This window comes from Sprattus sprattus, assembly GCF_963457725.1.
Source record: "Sprattus sprattus genome assembly, chromosome: 18".
NCBI lineage: Eukaryota > Metazoa > Chordata > Actinopteri > Clupeiformes > Clupeidae > Sprattus > Sprattus sprattus.
In genome coordinates this window covers 31687295-31708928 of record NC_137916.1, presented here as the reverse complement: position 1 = coordinate 31708928, position 21634 = coordinate 31687295, and the positions used below count along the sequence as shown (strand labels likewise).

Sequence of the window (21634 nt, the reverse complement as noted above, 5' to 3'; positions counted from 1 at the left end):
TAGATGAGAGGGGTGAGGGTGAGAACAGAGAGGAACAGGACTGTCAGAGATGCAGTCAGACCCGAGGCCTTAGACACCCTCACAGTGTTCGGGACAATCACGTCTCTCCCATCTGAAAAAAACAACAAATGAGAAGACAGAATTAATTTGGATTTAAGGGGAACAATTTCAGACCACAAAAAGTGAATGTGGGATGGGCAGATCTCTAATCTAGGGTAAGATAGGTTACAACCCCTAACAGCACTTATTATATACATAGGAGTAAATAGCCTGCAAACACAGACACACACACACACACACACACACACACACACACACACACACACACACACATTTGACAACTAGCTGTGTGTCAGTGTTGAATTATCCATGTTTACCTGCTCTGCCACTGGCCCAAACCAGAGGCCCCAGTGAGATGGAGGCGCTGTCATGGAAATCAGCAGAGCGCCGCCGCCTCTGGTGGTAACCTGGGTAACAGCGCTGTAAACAGGAAGAGAAAAGGAACAGATTTTTTAATTTTTTTTATAAAATTTGCTCCTATTGAAATAATCTGATGTGTGAACTCTGACAAACATTCAGCAAATTTGTATTTGATTAAAACATCTGTGACAAACATACTGTCTAAGGCTACAGTAAAGCCAAACCTTAACATTACTCTGCTAGTCAGATTCCCTCCTGGTGTTCTCTAGATGTGGTGAACTTACGGCTGTGCAGTCGTTGCTTGCCACCAAGCACAGGTGGATGCTGCAGTGCAGGTAAACCTCAGAGGAGTTTGCAGTGAAGGTGAACATCCTGAAGGAGAAGTGACCTGATGTGCTGTTGCCATTCTGAAGCAGCTCCACTGTGTTGTCATTGGGGTTGGGGCACCTAGAGGGGAATAACATATGGCTAATGACACAGTGACGACAAAAGGTTCATATGAACAAGGGTTGAACAAATAAGGACTAAGTTATGATGATGTTTAAGAAGGTGTGATAGGCTGGTAGTTGGGACAATAGCATGTGTTTATATGTTTAAGGAGCTGTACGTCCCTTATTCATTTATAGTCTGGTAGTAAGGTATGTAAGAGGGAAGAGTGGGTGTGTTGGTAAAAATTACTCGTTTCTGATGAGGTCCCAACGGATGTGGTAGTCTGGCTGATTGACAGGATTGGCCCAGCAGGAGTCCATCACTATGGCGATCTGGCGGCTGTCCACTCCCTCCACATTGACTGCCATGTACATCCGCTGGTTCACCACCATAGTCACATTCCCAGAGAACGCATGGGAGTATCCTGCATCTTCATAGGGAATCATTCGGACACGGTAGGTTGCATTACCTCCTGGTAACGTCTTAGTCATAACGCTGTAGAAATAAACACAAATTGTCTTTTATTCATTTAATTTTGAGACAGGCCGAAAGCTTAGGCTTTGACGATAGTGATAGCTCCTCTATAAGGGGTTTTAATGATAGTAATAGTTCCTCTAAGAGGGGTTTTAATGATAGTGATAGCTCCTCTATAAGGGGTTTTAATGATAGTGATAGCTCCTCTATGAAGAGTTTTAATGATAGTGATAGTTCCTCTATGAGGGGTTTTAATGATAGTGATAGTTCCTCTATGAGGGATTTTAATGATAGTGATGGTTCCTCTATGAGGGGTTTTAATGATAGTGATAGTTCCTCTATGAGGGGTTTTAATGATAGTGATAGTTCCTCTATGAGGGATTTTAATGATAGTGATGGTTCCTCTATGAGGGATTTTAATGATAGTGATAGTTCCTCTATGAGGGGAGTAGTTGATGCACTGTGTGTGCTGTGAAAAAAGGGGGGGGGACTCTTTGTGTTCTAATGGATAGATAGCTTCCTATCCATGATAAGGCAGATGCAGCAAAACCATAACACATACGTTTTTTTCAATAATAATTTGTGATTAACATTAACATCAAAAGCGGCACTGAAATCTAGCAGTAATGCTATTAATAGTAGTAGTAGTAGTAGTACTAATCAATGTTTGTTTATGAAAACAACGTATTGTGTTTGGTCACTGGAGAAAGGCACTGCAAACTAACCAAGAAAAGTTCCTCTATGAGGGAAATTCATTTGGGGGGAGTCATTGATGCACTGTGTGTGCTATAAAGATAACTTTGTGTTTAATATTGTGAAAGACTACTATATGGATGGGGGCACTGTGTTTAATGAGTGAGGAATAGTAGACTACTATCTGGATGGGGGCACTGTGTTTAATGAGTGAGGAATAGTAGACTACTAACTGGATGGGGGCACTGTGTTTAATGAGTGAGGAATAGTAGACTACTAACTGGATGGGGGCACTGTGTTTAATGAGTGAGGAATAGTAGACTACTATCTGGATGGGGGCACTGTGTTTAATGAGTGAGGAATAGTAGACTACTATCTGAATGGGGGCACTGTGTTTAATGAGTGAGGAATAGTAGACTACTAACTGGATGGGGGCACTGTGTTTAATGAGTGAGGAATAGTAGACTACTATCTGGATGGGGGCACTGTGTTTAATGAGTGAGGAATAGTAGACTACTATCTGGATGGGGGCACTGTGTTTAATGAGTGAGGAATAGTAGACTACTAACTGGATGGGGGCACTGTGTTTAATGAGTGAGGAATAGTAGACTACTATCTGGATGGGGGCACTGTGTTTAATGAGTGAGGAATAGTAGAATTCAGTCTCCATGAACTAATCACTGGTTCTTTATGAAAACAATGAAGAGAGGCACTGCAAACTAACCAAGAAAAAGTGAGAGAAAAGTGCGGACATGAAGGCAAAAACCAACCTCTCCAGGGGGTGGGTGTCCATGTTCATGGAGAGTGCTTGAGTGAGGCGGTAGGCACAGGAGAAGAGCAGCTGTATCCGCCTCTCTCTGCTGATGGGGCCTCCGGCTGAGTCGGCCTCCCCCTGGATTAAGTTATCGTAGATGAAGTGGGTGCTGTTGCTCTGTTGGCCAACAGACAGCACATACAGGGGTCAATGTCTTTGGTAAACAAACAACAACAATGGCTTCCTCCATCTTCTGCTGTGAACATATTTAAACTGTTGGGTGTTTTGCCAGTTTTTGCTTTTAGTCAGACTTCCAGAGGTTCAAAGGATTTTGGGTTTGCTTAAAGATTAACACTTAAAGGAGTTAGTGTTAGGGTTTAAGGTTAGAATTATTAGGCTTTGCTCAAAGATTAACACTTAAAGGGTTTAGTGTTAGAATTATTAGGCTTTGCTCAAAGATTAACACTTAAAGGGTTTAGTGTTAGAATTATTAGGCTTTGCTCAAAGATTAACACTTAAAGGGTTTAGGGTTAGAATTATTAGGCTTTGCTCAAAGATTAACACCTAAAGGCAATATCTCAGCTTATTTTGTAATTCTTTGGTTTAAAAGCTGTTGTACCCTCAGAGTGGTTCCACAAATGTGGTTCTCATTGTCGAAGAGGAACTCCACTCTGCCATCTTGGAGTGTGCCGTTGCAGCTGGGGTCGTTGAGGTGGAGGGTGTCGGCCGAGAAGCCTGCTTCAAACAGCTGGCAGCGAGACAGAGACATGGAGCCTGTGCTGCTGGAACAGTACCCCAAAGAGTCTGAGTGACAGGGAAGGAGAGAGAAAGGTGGAAAGAGTTGAATAAGGTGAGGGGATATGGGAATATGAAGAAGGAGGAATATAATACACTTCTATCCAACATCTAGTAATAGTTATAGCAGTAGTACCATTGGTAGTAACAATGTAGGCAGTCATATTAGACCTTACCAAAGGATTCCGCATGAGGTCTCGGGTGATCCTCATTGCAGATGCAGCCGTAGACTCCCTCGTTCTGGCCACACCACTCCCCCTCATTGCAGTCCAGTTCTTCACAGGGGTCAACAACAGCTGCTCAAAAACATGGCAAATCCAGATGTATTGGTCGAATTAATTCAAATAGGCAATATGATCGGTAAACAAACCTGAATGTATCAGTAGACCACTAATTGTAGGAAAGTCATTTTAATAGGCAGAATAGGCCTAATGTGCACTAAGTACTGCACTGCAGGTGTTGTTATGGCTCAGGCTAAGCAAACTGTCCTTACTGTCCTGGATAATGTCCTTAATCCCCCCCCTCCAAAATACTGGATGCTTGGGCTTTGTCGTTTGGTTTTATTGTCTACCGTTTCTTGGACCATAGTTGTTCACTGAGCGAGGCGTATCAGGAAGATCTGTTCCACCTTCGTCTGATCTGTAGTTTCCCCCGTGTGATGAAACACTTAGTGGAAATGGAAGCTTGTGCTATTGCATCCATAAAGGCAGGCTCTACCAAGCACCAGACAGATAGACCACCACTGTCTCTACTGGAAAAGATACGTGATTCTTCTGAAATTTGCAGAATAATCACAAACCTATTTGCACTATTTATACATTATGGCAGTTCTTATCAGCAATCTATTTATTTGTTCATAGCCGATATTCTATCTATATTCTATTATATAGATCACAGCAGTCATGGTATGTAAGTGAAGTATACACTACCACGCCCCATCCCCCCCATACCATGCCCCACCCCACCCCCATACCATGCCCCATCCGCGCGACGAAGTGTCCTCTTTTTCACAAACTCAAATACGGTGTGTGTGTAAGTGAAGTAGCTACCACTTTGCCCCAGTAGTAATAACTTATGCTGCCTTAATGAATGCTTACATTAATGTCATTAGTAATTCGTCACTCTCTGCAGGTGTCCATAGTACCTCCACAGCTTTATCATGCTGTGAGACCTCCTTGGGCTGATAATAATTTAATTGACTTAATACGTCTATTGCTTTTTAAAGCTCCAACAAAAATGTAGGCAATGAAAATTTCAATGAGGTAGGCAAGGCAGGACATGAAAATGATGTCCACTTGCTCTACTCACAGCATTGTAGTGCAGAACGCCATTCTGTTGTTTGGAGCCCCAGCACAGTGCAGGCTGTCTCATAGGCCTCCACCGCTGAGCACAGCATGCCATTGGCTGGTGTGTAGGCACAGAGATCATACACGCAGGAAGTGAGGTACGCCTGTGGGTCGACATGCAGGTGGCACTGACGGAACGGGCCACTGCTGTTGGTGATGATGCTGCACAGATCTGTGTATTCTGCTCTGAAGAGGCACGTCCCGTCTCCAATCCGGTCACTGGCTCCACACCTAGGAAAGGTCCGGAGAAGAACATGATCCACAATGAGGTTCAGGAGAAGGGTTAGGGTTCAGGAGGTACTGAAATAAATCAGTATCAAACACGTTGCAAGTTTGAGTGTTAAAGGTACAAATGGCAGCATTGTCAAAGGCACAATAATTTACATTTCATAACTAGGATTTTACACTTTTTAATTAATAGTAAACTGGAAATCTGATTAATAGGCCTTTGTGCCTAAAGAGAATGGTCTTTGATATAGTCTGGATATTTTTGAGCATGCAGTTTACATATTGTCTGCCATTTAATCCCCCAGTTTGAAAGTATTGCCCAATACATTTTTTTTTTTACTTCTCACATAAATCATACTCACCCAGGGCTGCTTGAATCTGATTTCCAACTTTGACCAAATTGCCTGTCAGTCTGGGCCAGAGTGCCATTGGGCAGAACCTTGTCGTCTGCTGGGTTGTTATTGTGATTACCACACATCCCGCACACAGATTGATGATAATTTGGACTCAGTCTAACTAGAAGTCTACTACGACCATCAAACTGGACCACCAGCTCCCCTGAGGCATTCACGACCACAAATCCAGACTCCCGAGTCAACTGCGCCAGGGAGCCAACCTGAATGGTGTTTGCATCGTTGTCTTGACCATCAACCTGATAACAAAACAGGAGACAGCTACAGTGAGGTGGGGCAGAAGTGTTTGCATTATGTACTGAACTACAAGAACATCCTCACTGAGGAGACCCTTCATGGCACTTCTGTGAGAGGTACCTTGACTCTCCTGTTCTGCCCAATAGTGATGTGGCTTTGTACTCCTCCACGAGAGAGCCACACATCCACAGTGGACACAAAAGACACAATTAAGTTGCCACGGTGACTATTAGCGGCTACTACACGGAAGGTCAAGGCGTCATCACTCATGTTGCCACAGGTGTGGGTAATCTCATAAGCACAGGTGCCCTGGAGATGGGAATGGAAAAGCATGATTGTGTACGAAGTTCAAACACACTCATCTGGAAAAAAATGATCTTAGAATAAGGACTTTTGGTTTGATTTTTAGATTTCTTTATTGTCTACATACCTGAAAGTGAGCCACAGCTCCATCGAAGGTGAGGTAGTGAGGGTCTCCCCAGACTGTACAGGTAGACAGATGACCATAGCAACCCCGGCGGCCATCTCTGACAGAGCACTCCTGAGTTGGGGGGCAAAAGGACTGGGTGCAGCGGAGGTCATTTGGGGCAAAGCACTCACAGAGCTGAGAGCAGGCTGGTGTCCAGAACTGTTCCCCAATCTGACAACGCAAGAGAGCAACACTGACATGAAAAATACCTGCCTGAAGACATAATGTTATATTGTTATGTGTTCCTTAAAATGACTGCATATGTACAGTTTGACCTTGACCCTTGGTCATTTTGTGTTTACCTCAAAGTAGAAGCCATCATAAAGACAGCCACACTGTTCCACAGGGACACAGCGGTCCACGCTCCTCACAAATCCATCGTCACAGAAACAGCCCTCAGCACAGGTCCTGTCACAGCTGGCATCAATGCTGCTGGCACAGGTGTGCCCACACTCTGTGCCACACAGGTCGTAGTGGCTATTTTCTGGACAATCCATTTCTGTGGACATGGGTAATGGCTTTGTTCCTTTTTTTTTATTGTGATCAACACTGCGGCTGTAAGGCTCAAAGGTGAAGTACATGATTCTAACCAACTGCAGCTGTTAGGCTGAAAGGTGCAGTCCCTGATTTATATTCAATTCCCATTTAGTCAAATTCCGCATATTGTTCCTCACGGCCCTCTACCAGACAAGACAACTCTGGAGTTCACACATAGTCATTCACACATATGAGTTCACACATACAGTATTTACACACATTCATACATATGATTTCTTCTGGAAAGATGCAGAAGATTTAAACAGCAAAAAATGCATTGAGTTTGAGACAGGTCCTGGAAACTTACGGCAGGTGACGTTTTGGCGCCAAGGGTAGATGACGGCATTTGATGTTTGGCATGCGCTGACATATGCTTCCATCGCACGGCAGACGACTTCATTTCTGACGCCAGACAGGCACACGTCAAAGACACAGTTGTTAAAGAATGGCTGGGGGTCCACGTGGGCATGGCAGAAGCTCAGTGGTCCATTGCTAGCTCTGAGTAGCTCACACTGGACACGGGCGCTTGAGTCATCGTGGCACACTGGGCAGGAGTTTCCACATCCTCCAGTACAGGGCATGCCGTCATCAACCTTCCAGTGGTCTCCAAAATCAGAAGCAGAGAGGGTCACAGAGCCAGAACCCTCTCCCTGGACAGTAAAGTCGTCACCCTGGAGGCTGTTGAAGTTTCCACACAGGCCACATGTGGCACCACTGTAGTTGGATGGCACTGTGATGTCCAACACCCACTGGCCATCATAACCGACAACCAGACCAAAGTCTGTTTTCACAAACGTGTGCAGTCCGTTGGCATACACAGACACTCTTCCCCCATCAAGAAGGACTGGCAGGTTTCTTGTCTCCCCATTCACCTGAAGTCAGAGTTACTTTTTTGTGAGAGGATTTTATGTTTGTGTATAATTGCATTTTAATAGGATTATATGACAATCATACCTTATAACTAACTAATGTTACTTCAGCATTATTTTTTTTTTTTAATTTATGACTAGTGACTAGTGACTGTTTTAACGGCAGAGATAGTGACACACACACACTCTGAATTTAGTCTCTGCATTTTACCCATCCAGGGTAGTGAAGCACACAGTGAGGCACACAGTGAAGCACACTAACCCGGAGCCTTCAGCGGTGCCCGGGGAGCAGTGATCGGGGTTAGGTGCCTTGCTCAAGGGCACCTCAGCCGTGGATGTCGGCATGAGAGAGCAGTGCTCTACCACTTCCCCCGCCCACATTTTTCCTACTGGTCAGGGATCGAAACAGCCACCTTCCGGTTACCAGCCCGAAACCCTAACCAGTAGGCCACAGCTGCCCCATAATAAAATAATTTATAACGAATCAGAGAAACAAATAAGAAAGCCTGAGGATATATAATGACATCATTTTTATATTGATGGTTAACAAACTAGTTCTTGACAGACCTTTTAAAAGTGACTTTAGGCATGATAAGCAGTCACTTGAGGAAAGATGGCATGTTGAGTAACTGGTTCCACCATGGTGGAATGAAAATGAAGATGACTTTGAACTTAACCCTTACCTGCACTGTCCCCCGATTGTCTTTTGAGATGTACACCAGATGTCCAGACACATTGACGTACACTGCCACAGGGATGGAGACCTGCAGACCATTCCACGCCTCATTCCTGGCCTCCACCTGAAAGTGAGGTAGGCCTCGTGTTCCATTGCAGACTGATGCCAGGACATAACGACATGTACCCTGGAAGTCAAAGGTGCGTCTGTCGAAGGAGGTGTAGTGTGGGTCTCCTGAGGCCGAGCAGGTGGCATCAGGTTTGGGATGGCAACCGTACTGTCCATCCACGACTCGACAAGAGTCCTGAGCACCACAAGAAGAGGCCATGCAATGTGACTGTCCGGTGATGCCATTACACTGGCACAGGAACTGGCACTCTTCACCATACCAGTAGCGCTCGCCACTCTCTCTATAGCGCCCGCCATGGTGGCAGCCACAACCCGTGGGTGACACACAGCGATCCCCACTCAGGAGTAACCCGTCATTACACTGGCACCCCTCCTGACACTGCTGAGTACACAGGAGGGGGAAAGACAGGCTTGGGCAGGAAGCTGGGCAGGAGGTACCGCATGGCTCATAATGGCTGTTGGGTGGGCAGGTTACCTCTATGAAGAGGAATCAAAAGTCAGTTCCATCTCAAAAAATTCATTTTGCTATTTACATATTTTACAAATTCAGGATAAACAGAGCTGATTGAAAAGTCACAAGTCAAGTTGTTCTCTTACCACAGTTAGTGATGTTCCTCCATCCCCCTACTGTGATGCCACTCTGTTGGCAAAGCAGGGTGTAGCCGCGCAGTGCCTCGCACAGTGCCTCTCGAGTACCACTCGTCCTCGCTAGAGCCTGGACACAGTCTTCAATCCGTCCCAAGGGGTCTAGCGTTGCTTGGCACTGGCTAAAAGGGCCGTGTGCCCATCCCATGATGCCACAGAGCTCCCTGAACTGGCTAGTGTTCTGGTAGTTTCTGGGTTCCAAGACCTGAGGTTCCACACAGAATGCTGACAGGGAGCCATCTCTCCAGCTGTCCCCAAACTGCTGTGAGTTGTGGAGGGGAACTCCGGTGGGGGAGAGGAAGTCGTCACGAGGGTCTCCATTTAGATTCCCACACAGGCCTCCCAGAGTGCTGTTGTAGTTGCCAGGAGCAGTAATGCGGATGACATGTGGCCAGTCAGCTCTCACCATAACTCCGAAGTTGGTCTCTATGACAACACCTTTTACACTGCTGTGGTAGATGCGAATATGACCTGAGCTGACACTGAAAGGAATCCCCACTGTTTGTCCATCCACCTAATGAGAGAACATTAGGTTTATGCTTAAAGATGTGTATCACGGTATTAAAAGTGAGAAGTGTTTTCTGTGTCAGGTTCGCTAGTTAGACATGTCTGTGTCTAAGTAGGTAAACAACTTACCGTTGTTGTGGCTCTCTCCCCCATCTCCACAGAAACTTGTGTTCCTTCTGCTTCAAACTTCAGGTGTCTGGCAAAATCTCCAAGGCCTGTGGGAACTTTCTCAACACTTACTTGAAAATGAGGTAATTGTGACTGTCCCCTGACCCTCGCCAATGTCAGACTACAGGCACCTGGGTAATGGAAGGTCTTTCCATCAAAGGTGCGATACGACCCGTATCCCTCCACCCAGCAGGTGGCGTAGCTGAGAGGTCTGCAGCTCCGCACACCACCGTGGGCCCCACAGACCTCCAGCTCACTGCAGCCTTGTGTCTGGCAGCTCATTGTCCCATGAGTACAGTGGCAGCGCCTCCCACAGTCCTGGTCTAGCACCACTGTCTCCCCAGCTGCATAGTACCGCCCCTCGAAGGTGCAGCCACAGTCACTCTGCAGAACACACTCCTCACCACTGAGAACATAGCCAGCATTACAGATGCAGCTCTCCAGGTTGGGCAGTGGGCAATTCTGGGTAGCAATGGGGTTGCTGCAGGTTGCAGGGCATCCAGTTCCTTGAGACTGAAAGTGGCTGTTGGCTTGACAGGGGATTTCTATAGAAGGAAACAATAGGTGTTTTCAATGCCTGTGTCAGAAAACTTTTCCAACATGACTTGGTTACTGGATGTACCATATTGAACATGAGAGAAGCAGTACTCACCACAGAATCCCTCTCTCCTCCACTGGCCCAACTGAATGCCCTCTTGCTGACACTGGGCAGCATACACGTTGAGTGCTTGGCAAAGGATGGGCTGGTAGCCGTCACTAACACACATATCATACACACAGTTTTCTATAAAGCTCTGTGGAGATAGCATTGAGTGACAGGAAACAAACGGGCCAACATCATTACTGAGGATTCCACAGTGGGCGGCGTTTGTGTAAAGAGCCCTTAGGTTATCGGTGCAAGCAGCACAAGCCAGCCCTGCACATCGCACGTCCTGGCAGCCAGGGTCAGTGTCCCCTGCTGCCTTCCAGCTGTTGGCAAACTCCACGTCTGAGCTCACCAGCTGGCCCCCACGGGTTCGGAAGTCATCATGAGGGTGGTGGTTGAAGTTGCCACACAGGCCACAGGTAGCGTTCTGGTACTCATAGGGTACAGAGATTCTGACATAGTGATAGGCATCGTAGGTGACCAGCAGGCCAAAGTCTGTACTGACAGCCACTGAGAAACCTGATTGGTAGACCTGGATGGCCCCATTCCGTAGGGTAAATGGGGTCGTCACAAAGTTACCGTTCACCTGAAGGAGAATGCTACCATTAACACTGGGCTAAATGGAGGAGAATGCTACCATTAACACTGGGCTAAATGGAGGAGAATGCTACCATTAACACTGGGCTTAACGTAGGAGAATGCTACCATTAACACTCGGCTTAACGTAGGAGAATGCTACCATTAACACTGGGCTTAACGTAGGAGAATGCTACCATTAACACTGGGTTTAACGTAGGAGAATGCTACCATTAACACGGTGCTAAATGGAGGAGAATTCTAGCATTAACACGGTGATAAATGGAGGAGAATGCTACCATTAACACGGTGCTAAATGGAGGAGAATGCTACCCTTAAGACTGTGCTAAATGGAGGAGAATGCTACCATTAGCACTGGGCTAAATGGAGGAGAATGCTACCATTAACACGGTGCTAAATGGAGGAGAATGCTACCATTAACACGGTGCTAAATGGAGGAGAATGCTACCATTAACACGGTGCTAAATAGAGGAGAATGCTACCATTAACACGGTACTAAATGGAGGAGAATGCTACCATTAACACTGGGCTAAATGGAGGAGAATGCTACCATTAACACAGGGCTTAACGGAGGAGAATGCTACCATTAACACTGGGCTAAATGGAAGAGAGGTTATCTGGTATGTATACTGTACTTACCAATGCTTGGTAATGATGGCCTTTGACCAGCTCAATTTCCTCACCGTAAACCCACACTCTAACAAGACGGGTCCACGACACATGAGTGCTGCCCCGATGCTCATTCTTCCCTTCAATACGAAAGTAGGGCAGTCCATTGCCACAAGCCTGGTAGACATTTGAGCAAAAATAATTAAAGCTTCTAAACTAAGACCCAATTATCCCATCTTTTTAAAGGCAATAACTAAATCATACCTCGGAGAGGATGTACATGCAGGTTCCCTGGAAATGAAAGACTTTCCCGTCAAAGGTGTAGTAGTGGGGGTCACCAGAGATGGTGCAGGTGCGTCGCTGAATGTTTTGGCAAGAGTACTGGAAGGCTGCTGGATGACACGCCTGGGAAAAGGTGCAGGGCTGATGCTGGCACCGGAGGAGGGCTCCACTGGTGCAGGTGCATCTTTGCTGACAGGTGGCATCTGTCCAGAAAGAGTCTCCAACCTGCACAAGTAAACCTAAGCGAGGTGTCTGCATTAGTTCTATTTCAATTCTACTGACCGCCAGAGGTGAATGGAGGAGAATGCTACCATTAGCACGGTGCTAAATGGAGGAGAATGCTACCATTAGCACTGGGCTAAATGGAGGAGAATGCTACCATTAACACTGGGCTAAGGTGGTGCTTTCAGCACTGGATGTCCATCACGTGTACGTGTAGTTCGAGTGTTTGTATTAACAAAGTTACCTGTGACCTGGGTGACGTATGCCCCTTTGCCCGGTACTAAAGGCACGTTCACCAATGACTTGACCCTTATTATCTTCTCGCGTCAGGTGAGTATGGTGAGTATGTTCACAGGTTAGAGTTATGCATGGTAATCGTTGGGAGTCTTACACCCTTTAAAGACTGCGTTTAGCACCATAAATCAACGCTGGATAATCCGGAAAAAAGGTAAATTGCCTCTACTATTTTGAGCCGTGTGTAGTATTCACGCTCGGGTAATGGTTTAAGAGGCATTGGGCTGTCAGTACTGGCGTTACAACCGATAATTAAACCCACATGGTTAGCGAGTTGAAAGTTCCTCGCATATTTCTTTTCTGTACCGTTGTGGTTATAAAACACGTATGTTGGAGCTGCGAATTTTCGCCCTCAAAAGACTGCCATCGACATCATAAATCAACGTCGGATAATCCGACAAAAGTTGAGTTTTCCTCCACTATTTTGTGCCGATTGTAGTGTTCACGATTGGATGTGGCAGTAATGGTTTGAGAAGCATTGTGTTGTCAGTGCAGGCGTCTTGCCTTACAACTGATGAATTAAACCCACGTGTTTAGCGAGTTGTAAGTCCCTCACATAGTTTGGCTTTGTACCGTTGTTGTTATGAAGATGCAAGCAGCGTTCTCACCATAAGCATTCAATTAAGTAAACGAACAGGATTTTACTCCTGTCGACTTTGTTTCAACGCTGGAGGCAGGCTACGTTTACCTACTGTTTTGGGTAACTGTTAATTGGTAACTTTTAACGAGTGTGTCAACTCTTAAACAGGACAGGATTTTTCTCCTGTCGGCTTTGTGTTAATGCTATAAACAGGCTACGTTCTACGCCCCCCAATTTCAATTCTAAACCAGCTACGTTAGGGTAACTGTTAACAAGTGTGTTCACTCTTAAACCGGACAGGATTTTACTCCTGTCGGCTTTGTGTTAACTCTATAAGCTACTTTTACCTACTGATTGGTGACTTACGGGCTACGCCTGCAATTTAATTTCTAAAGCATCTCATTTTTGGTAACTGTTGACGAGTGTGTCCGCTCTTAAACAGAAGCCTACCTTACCCAGTCAGCAGATCGACATTATTGGTATCCAGCTAGACTCAAGGCTGAGTGACCAATATCTGAGACTGCTGGGTATGATCACAGCGGCCTCATCGTTGGTCCCTTTGGGCTTTCTGTCATTGCGGCCTCTTCAAATTCGGCTGAACGATCTTGGCACCCCACTTCAGTCAATTCCAGTTGCGCTGCAAAGCTATGCCCTTCGAGGGGAGAGACATATCTCACCCAGGGGGTCCCTTTGGGGTCCATACCTTCTCGCAGACTTTGACGTTGAGCCTTGTAAGGTAAGCAATTTGTGTCTGAGCATGCGCAGCATGCGCGACTACCATCGTGGAGTGGACTACCATCGTGAAGTGGACTACCATCGTGACAGTGTCAGTGACAGTGACAGTGACAGTGACAGTGACAGTGACAGTGACAGTGACAGCATACTTGTCAGTCCACTTTGTCTTAAATTCGCAAATCAACTTTTCATTTTTTGTCGGGTTTAAAGCACGGCATGATTTTCGTTTGCAATATAAAGCGCGAAATCACGCACCAATGAAAACTTGCTTGGATCATGATTCAATTATAAAGTTGATTTTGGCTTCGGTCCAAATTTGATTGCGTCTGGGTCTGGATCTAGATCGCGGTCCGCCTATTGAGTACCCCTGTCATAGACCAATTCAATGAATTTAAAGGTGATACCAAAACCGATTGCCTATAAAAACAAACCTCATAGAGTGGCAAAATATTGCATATCGTTTCTTTAAAAAAATACTTTTTCATGTCTAAACATATTCAATGTTATAGTGTTTTGCTTGGTGCCTGGGTACCAAGTGACCATTTTATGGCCATATAGAAAACAATATTAAATTAATCACATGTATGCATGACTGATATAGTAAGTTGCTGTAGGGAATGAGGTAATTCCCACACTGGTCGAATAAAGAATGTAAGGGTGCTATAATCAATTTTCAAATTACCATTATATTGGCAGTCTTGTGGTCCATCATCAACCCGGAAGGCCCAGCGACCTGGCCTGTTGACGTTGCTAGTGCTGCTTAAATTGGTGATGTTGCTCATGAAGGATCCAGGGATTGAGAAATGATGTGTTGAGCTGATCGTGTCATAGCCAGCCTAACAAACAAGAAAGTGAGCGTTGAAATGGAGAGTACATCAATTTCTTTCTATACTAACATGTTATTGCCCATTCTTGATGATTTGTTTTGAGGTCCTCATGACATTTAGCCTGTATGTTTGCTTACTTGCACATTTCTGCCTGTCGCTGACATGGCACCATAATTCATCAGAGCAAATGAGCGTTCAGCCCCTGAAATCAGGACCACTTGGAATGAGATTTCCTTGGATAATGAGAGTAGGATGTTAAAGTAGTAATTGGAGTAAGATTGAGTAGTTTTACTTTTAAATGATTTCATAGCCAGTTTGATAACAAGTAATGCCTCTTTTTTCCCAGACAGAAGTTAAAAGATTACATTGATGAAGCTTCAGAAAACATAATATGGTCTTAAAAATGTATTTACTGTTCCCTCTGCGGCGTAATATTCCACTTTGTCCCATGTTGCAACAAAGACCCAGGAGGCTGAGAAGCTTCTTCCAGGGAAGTACTGGTTGATGTCATGTGAAGCTTGCTGGAGGACACTGCCACTGGTGTACTCGCGGTAGGATATGAAGCCTGTATTTGCGTTTTGAAGGTCTGTCCAGAACATGGCAACGATGTTGCGGTTTGCATGAGCAGGAAATTGGTATGGAGTATAACTGCCCCATCCACTGTCAAAAGTGAGATATCCATTGTGGTTAACCTGCAACACCAATTGAGTCATCAGTGAAGGAAAACTCTAACGAGCTACTACATAGAAAAGTTGTAAATGGCCTGTGAATGATAAATGTTTGTTAGATTTTCTGCTTTTTCTGGATTCTTTCATCAGATATTGACACCTTAATAATCACATACAAACATATTATTTCTTTGGCTCTGTGGTTTCCAGGAAAGCATTTCTACCTTGGACTTCTAATCTGGCCTGAACACATTTACTTACGTATATCTGGGTTGATGCCTGCCTGAAATAGCTAAATGGTTGTGATATGACAGTGGAGGCCCAGCCATCATCAACACGAGTGGAATATGAATCCCCCGGTCCGAAGGGGTAAAATACACCTGTAAGAAAGTTGGGAACTTAGAGATCCTTTCATTAATTTCCAACCAAAATGCAAAGGATAAATTGTTCTTCCATAATCATGCTTCCTGTCTCCGTGTCATGCCAGCGCTTAACCCTGTTTCCTGTCTGTAAAAAGCTACTATACTATACTGTCTATACTATACTACTATAGTATACTTGTATAGTATACGGTGTATAGTGACCATAGTCACAGCAGGTCTAACCCTAATGAAGTCACAGCAGGTAAAATATTGCTTAATAGTGACCATAGTCACAGCAGGTAAACTATTGCTTAATAGTGACCGTAGTCACAGCAGGTCAAATATTGCTTAATGTTACCGTAGTCACAGCAGGTAAAATATTGTTTTAAAGTGACCGTAGTCACAGCAGGTCAAATATTGCTTTATAGTGACCGTAGTCACAGCAGGTCAAATATTGCTTTATAGTGACCGTAGTCACAGCAGGTCAAATCTGGATCTAGTAAACAGTGACTTACGATTAACACTTTCTAAGGGAGTTTACTGTTTGAATCTATCCCATAATACAAGTTCATCTAGAAATAATTATTGATGGCCAGTTTAGATATGCTAGATGGATAATTTACTTTAAAACTACCTTTCCTGATTGCGAATGATTTTACAGTTGTTAATTGTCTATTATCTGTTATTACAATGAAGTCTGTCAGAAGTCTGTCTGTCCCCTGAAATGCCAATAGAGTTTGCACACTCTCACGCCTCATTTACTAACACTGCGCCCGCAGCGCAATTAGCGCCTTTACCAAACCGCATATAGCCCACAGTGTAGTTCCCCATTCTGCATGGTTTTTATTAAACCAGATCCTCGTTTCGTCATCAGCGTCTTACCCCGCCCATTACTGTTATTAGCGCGTCGCTAAAAAAGGGGAGAATGGGCCTGCGTGTTCCTGCCACCATGGATGATGAGTTTGAATTAGAATTCAAATTAGAATAAGAGCTTTTGGTTCACAAGGTAACAGAAAACTTTGACCCCGTCCACACTAAATATAGAAATGCATGAATATTTCTCTGTTTAGCCCTTCTGTCCACAGTAAAACAGCATATTCCGACACTGAAACGATGCTTTTCAAACAACCTAAAGGTGCCTTTCCCTTCTGTTCAGTGCAGGTGCCTTAAATTCTGTGATTGTTATTTCATCATTTTTACACCGTGATGCCAGTGTTACTTCTAGAACATCCCATCTAATGTTAGGAAGGGGTCACTCTTCGTGAACATGCATTTATTCTGGAAGCTATATGTAGCTTGACCTCGAGAGGCTATAACGTCAAAATAAACATGGAAGGCGAAATAAATAGGCTGCCCTGCAGGGACGTGCACAGCAATTTTGAAGGGCAGTTGCCCTGGAAAAAAGGGGCAACAAGTACAGCTGCTGCCACGCCCCCGTCCCCTGATCGCAAATTTTGCCAATATCGTTTTAAACTCTCACTAACCGTTGCTGCCACGCCCCCGTCCCCTGATTGCAAATATATATATTCCCTTTGGAGGGGCAACTTCAGTCGAGGAGGGCAAACGGCACTCCTGTGCGCGTCCCTGCTCTACGTCTCTACAATTTACTTAGTCTAGTTAATGTACTTCGAGTAAGTACTTTTCCTGAATAGATACGCGTTACTCCTACGCAGAAGGCAAGCACTGTCCTCGCTGTGCTTGAATGATCGGTGGAAATACGGTTTAAACCATACATGGAGCAGTGATTCTGGTTAAGACCTGGACGAATTTTTTTTATATGCCTGAATTAAATGAGGTTTTAAATATAAACATTAAAAAATAAAAACATTTCTCGTGTTTCGTATTTTTTTCTTATTTCTTGCATGCACATAGTTTTAATTTAGCAGCTGATTTGTCATTCTAAAACACCACTTGTTTTGTTTCTAACACATAATTAGGCGCACTTTACGCATCTCCTCCCATCTCTTTGCGACGAACACCCACTTTCCCTTATACCCTCCCAGCAGCGGTTATATGCGCTTTTACTCAAGTGTGTAAATACGGTTTATGTCTTTACCCGCTATTTGCGCAGAAATTACACCTGAAATGGGCGCAATCCTGTTAGTGAATGAGGCCCTCAGTCAGGGAGAGAAACTAGTAGGGTGAGTGTGTCTTCCCCAGAAACCTGATTCTGATTAAGTATAACATTATATGTGTGATTACAAGACTGTTCATATGTCTATTTACACAATGTATTATTATTTGCTATAAATGCATGGTTCAAGTCTTTAGATGATCTGAACACGAATTTGCTTTGCTTTGTATTGTGTTCATAGTATTATGAAAAAACGCAAAGCTGGGGCCAGAGGCCATAGTAAGAAAACAGTAAAAAGTTGAAGGTGTGGCTACATTCCATTCATTGCTGAATAATTCTAAATTCATTGCTTACCTTGTGCCATTGTGAATTCACCTGTCAAAGAAAAAGAAATACAATATCAGTTCCAGTAGAATGGTACGAAGCAGTGGGAGTAATATTACATCCAGTGTGTGTGAAGGAATCTGCCTGAACCGGCTTTAGGAGGTCTTACCCATCATCAGCATCGCTGCGGATAGCGCAAACACACAGACGGCAAAGCCCATGGTGACTGTTTCACCTGGTCTCTCTGACAAGCAGGACAGGATCCACTCCTCTCAGCTGCAGACTTCTAAACAGCATGCAGCATCACATCAACAAACACAAAAGCATGCTTAGAGTAGCCATACACTAGCCTCGGTGCCAGAGGAATGTAGACCCGCCCACAGCATTTGAGGTCGGGGAGTTAGGTCTGGCATTGCTCCGTTGAGGAGAAACTATGCCCGAATGAAATTCTGTTCGTACCTGTAACGGTGCGGCTGCCCGTCACCGCTACGGAGATGCAATCCTGGGCTAAAACGAACGCACTGGACAGCCCAGGCTACAAACATACCTTTTATTGGCACACAAACACTACCAGTATATTTCACCACGATAACGACCGTCTCAGTAAAGGCACTGAACATACTGAGACTGAAAGGCAGGCGTTGAACAGGGCTGGACAGTGGGTTGGCAGGTTGACTACCAGATGCAGCACGGAGGACCGACCCGATGGACATTTGGGAAGAACCTTTGAACTCTGGGCGAATGGGATGTAGTGTTTGTTGTTATTTAGAGGGCGATGTATTAATATAATATTATTGTCTTTGACGCTGAATTGTTTAGGGACTTAGTTATTTATTTAGAGCTATTGTTTGGAGTTTTTGTTTTGTTTTACTTTGTTTGCTCCATTCTGGTGTGTTTGGACTAACACCATTGGATATTAAACATTTGCCATTTTAACGACGTCTGAGACACTGCCTTCATTCCTTTTTAAATCGCCACGAGGTCGGCCATCCTACATTTGGTGTCAGAAGAAATTGGAGCCTCACCCGGGGGCAGTGTTAGAAGATGCCACTGAATACAGAGCCAACCCTAGAGCCTCAACCGGGGACAGTGTTGGAAGATGCCACTGAATACAGAGCCAACCCTAGAGCCTCACCCGGGGGCAGTGTTGGAAGATGCCACTGAATACAGAGCCAACCCTAGAGCCTCACCCGGGGGCAGTGTTGGAAGATGCCACTGAAAACGGAGCCAACCAAGGAAGGCGATGCCCGTCCCCAGCCAGAGGAGCAGCTTTTATAGGCAGATATTTGACATCATGACATCAGAGGCTGAAGGAGTTTTGATATGTGGTGGAGACTCTCAAACATCACCAAGAAGACTTTATTAGGATATGGTTTGATATGTGTTGGAGACTATCTCAAACATCACCAAGAAGACTTTATTAGGATATGGTTTGATATGTGGTGGAGACTATCTCAAACATCACCAAGAAGACTTTGTTAGGATATGGTTTGAGTGGACCATATACAGCCGCGGAAAAAATTAAGAGACCACTTCAAAATTATCAATTTCTCTGGTTTTACTATTTATTGGCATGTGTTAAAGTAAAATGTACATTTTTGTTTTATTCTATAACCTACTGGCAACATTCCTATCAAATTTCAAATAAAAATATTGTCATTTAGATAATTTATTTGCAGAAAAATGACAATTGGTCAAAATAGCAAAAAAGATGCAGTGTCTTCAGATCTCGAATAATGCAAAGAAAACAAGCTCATATTCATTTTTAAACTACACAATACTAATGCTTTAACTCAGGAAGAGTTCAGAAATCAATATTTGGTGGAATAACCTTGATTTAAAATCACAACTTTCACGTGTCTTGGCATGCTCTCCACCAGTCTTTCACATTGCCGTTGGGTGACTTTATGCTACTCCTGGCGCAATAATTCAAGCAGCTCAGCTTCTTTTCATGGCTTGTGACCATCCATCTTCCTCTTGATCACATTTCAGAGGTTTTTTATGGGATTCAGGTCTCGAAATAGGGTTTTCTTTGCATTATTCGAGATCTGAAGACACTGCATCTTTTTTGCTATTTTGACCAATTGTCATTTTTCTGCAAATAAATGATCTAAATGACAATATTTTTATTTGAAATTTGGTAGGAATGTTGCCAGTAGGTTATAGAATAAAACAAAAATGTACATTTTACTTTAACACATACCAATAAAAAGTAAAACCAGAGAAACTGATAATTTTGAAGTGGTCTCTTAATTTTTTCCGCGGCTGTATATATATAGCTCCCAGAAGAGGATACTTTATATGATGTATACTGTAGGTATTTAATTCAAGTACACACATTCCTCCTGGTTCTATGTAAATTTATATAGTTTTTATTTAGGGTACCAGACAGACCCTTCAAAGAAGGTCAATGCACAAGTTATCAAAAGACAGTCAAGTGTTTTCTTTGTTTGTTTGTATTTTTGTTTTCCTTTTGAACCCTTACTTATTTGATTGTACTAATGTAATATAATTATTGTTGTTTTTCTTCTGTAAATGTCCCTGACTTGTGTATTTGCTTACCATGCTTTTGAGAATGCACAATTGCCAAAAAGAAACATGGAATTTTTCAATGTGAATACCTTTCTGTAATGCCCTTGATACCAATAATAATAATAATAAAAAAAATTGGAACCATTTGTTAAATACTCAATGCCGACTTGCTATGGTATTTTTATCGATTCGTAGTGTTATTAACTTTGAATTAAAAACTGCACTTCTAAATTGTGAGATATTGTCACCAATAATTTCACCTCTTTAGTCATGAGATGTAAAATTAAAGAATTTGCTGAAATGCACCTTACCAGTATTCAGGCTGAGGATGTGCAGAATGGGACTGTAGCGCTCTGAGTTTTCTCTGGATCTGTAGGGTCCCATTCTCGCCGTCTCTTTTATAGATGGCTTGGTAACGAATACAGGCTAGAGGTGGGGTATCACAGCTCAGGTGTGTTATCTCTAAACCTGTTCTTCTGATTTACAACAACGCATTTTATTGTACAGCAATCTCGTATCAAATATTCACATCTCTTCCTTGATGCTTTGACAGGTGTCTTGCCTAGTAAAAATTTGGTGAAAAATGATATGATGATTTGATATTTGAGGAAAATATGAGGAAAGTAATTAAGTATGAAGCAAAACAAAATATGTCAATCATTTATTTAGAGACGTTAAACATTGAATGGGGTCAAATTGACCCCAAACATAATAGGAGGGTTAAGTAGTACTTCACTAATGCTGTCCATGTACACACTATTCTTAAGTAGTACTTAATGCTTAAGAGGCCCTTTTCCACTGGTGGGGACAAAAATTCTTGTTGTTAAGTTTTTGTCCTAAGACACATAAAAAGAACACCCACAGCAACATTGAACCCGTAACTTTTAAAATCTAACAGTTTGAAACTAAAATATAAACAGTCATTTTGTAAGGAGAATATAACTAATGCCTTGCACGTCTCTGAGCCAGGTTTCAGATACTACGACCCGCCCATTAGCAAATGACCACTATTCATATGATGAGGATATGGTAATTCAGTGATCACTATTGGGTCATCATGTGTCAAGAAACCTGTAGATGGTAGTGGGCCACA

General features: G+C 43.7%; 1 protein-coding gene across 1 annotated transcript; it reads right to left on the bottom strand.

Annotated features, from left to right (window-relative positions):
• Positions 1-363: 363 nt before the first annotated feature.
• On the bottom strand, positions 364-20925 carry LOC308379243 (alpha-tectorin-like; the record flags this gene model as incomplete). The annotated part of the gene is made up of 23 exons (XM_080856306.1): positions 364-480; positions 705-867; positions 1099-1344; positions 2787-2947; positions 3390-3574; positions 3742-3861; positions 4874-5142; positions 5502-5791; positions 5910-6098; positions 6220-6429; positions 6561-6757; positions 7103-7667; positions 8348-8946; positions 9067-9628; positions 9751-10334; positions 10442-11021; positions 11672-11818; positions 11906-12162; positions 14437-14590; positions 14719-14814; positions 14995-15273; positions 15511-15629; positions 20853-20925. The coding sequence occupies 23 exons, from the start codon at positions 20923-20925 to the stop codon at positions 364-366; spliced, it is 6162 nt and encodes a 2053-aa protein (XP_080712432.1).
• Between the last annotated feature and the right edge of the window lie 709 nt (positions 20926-21634).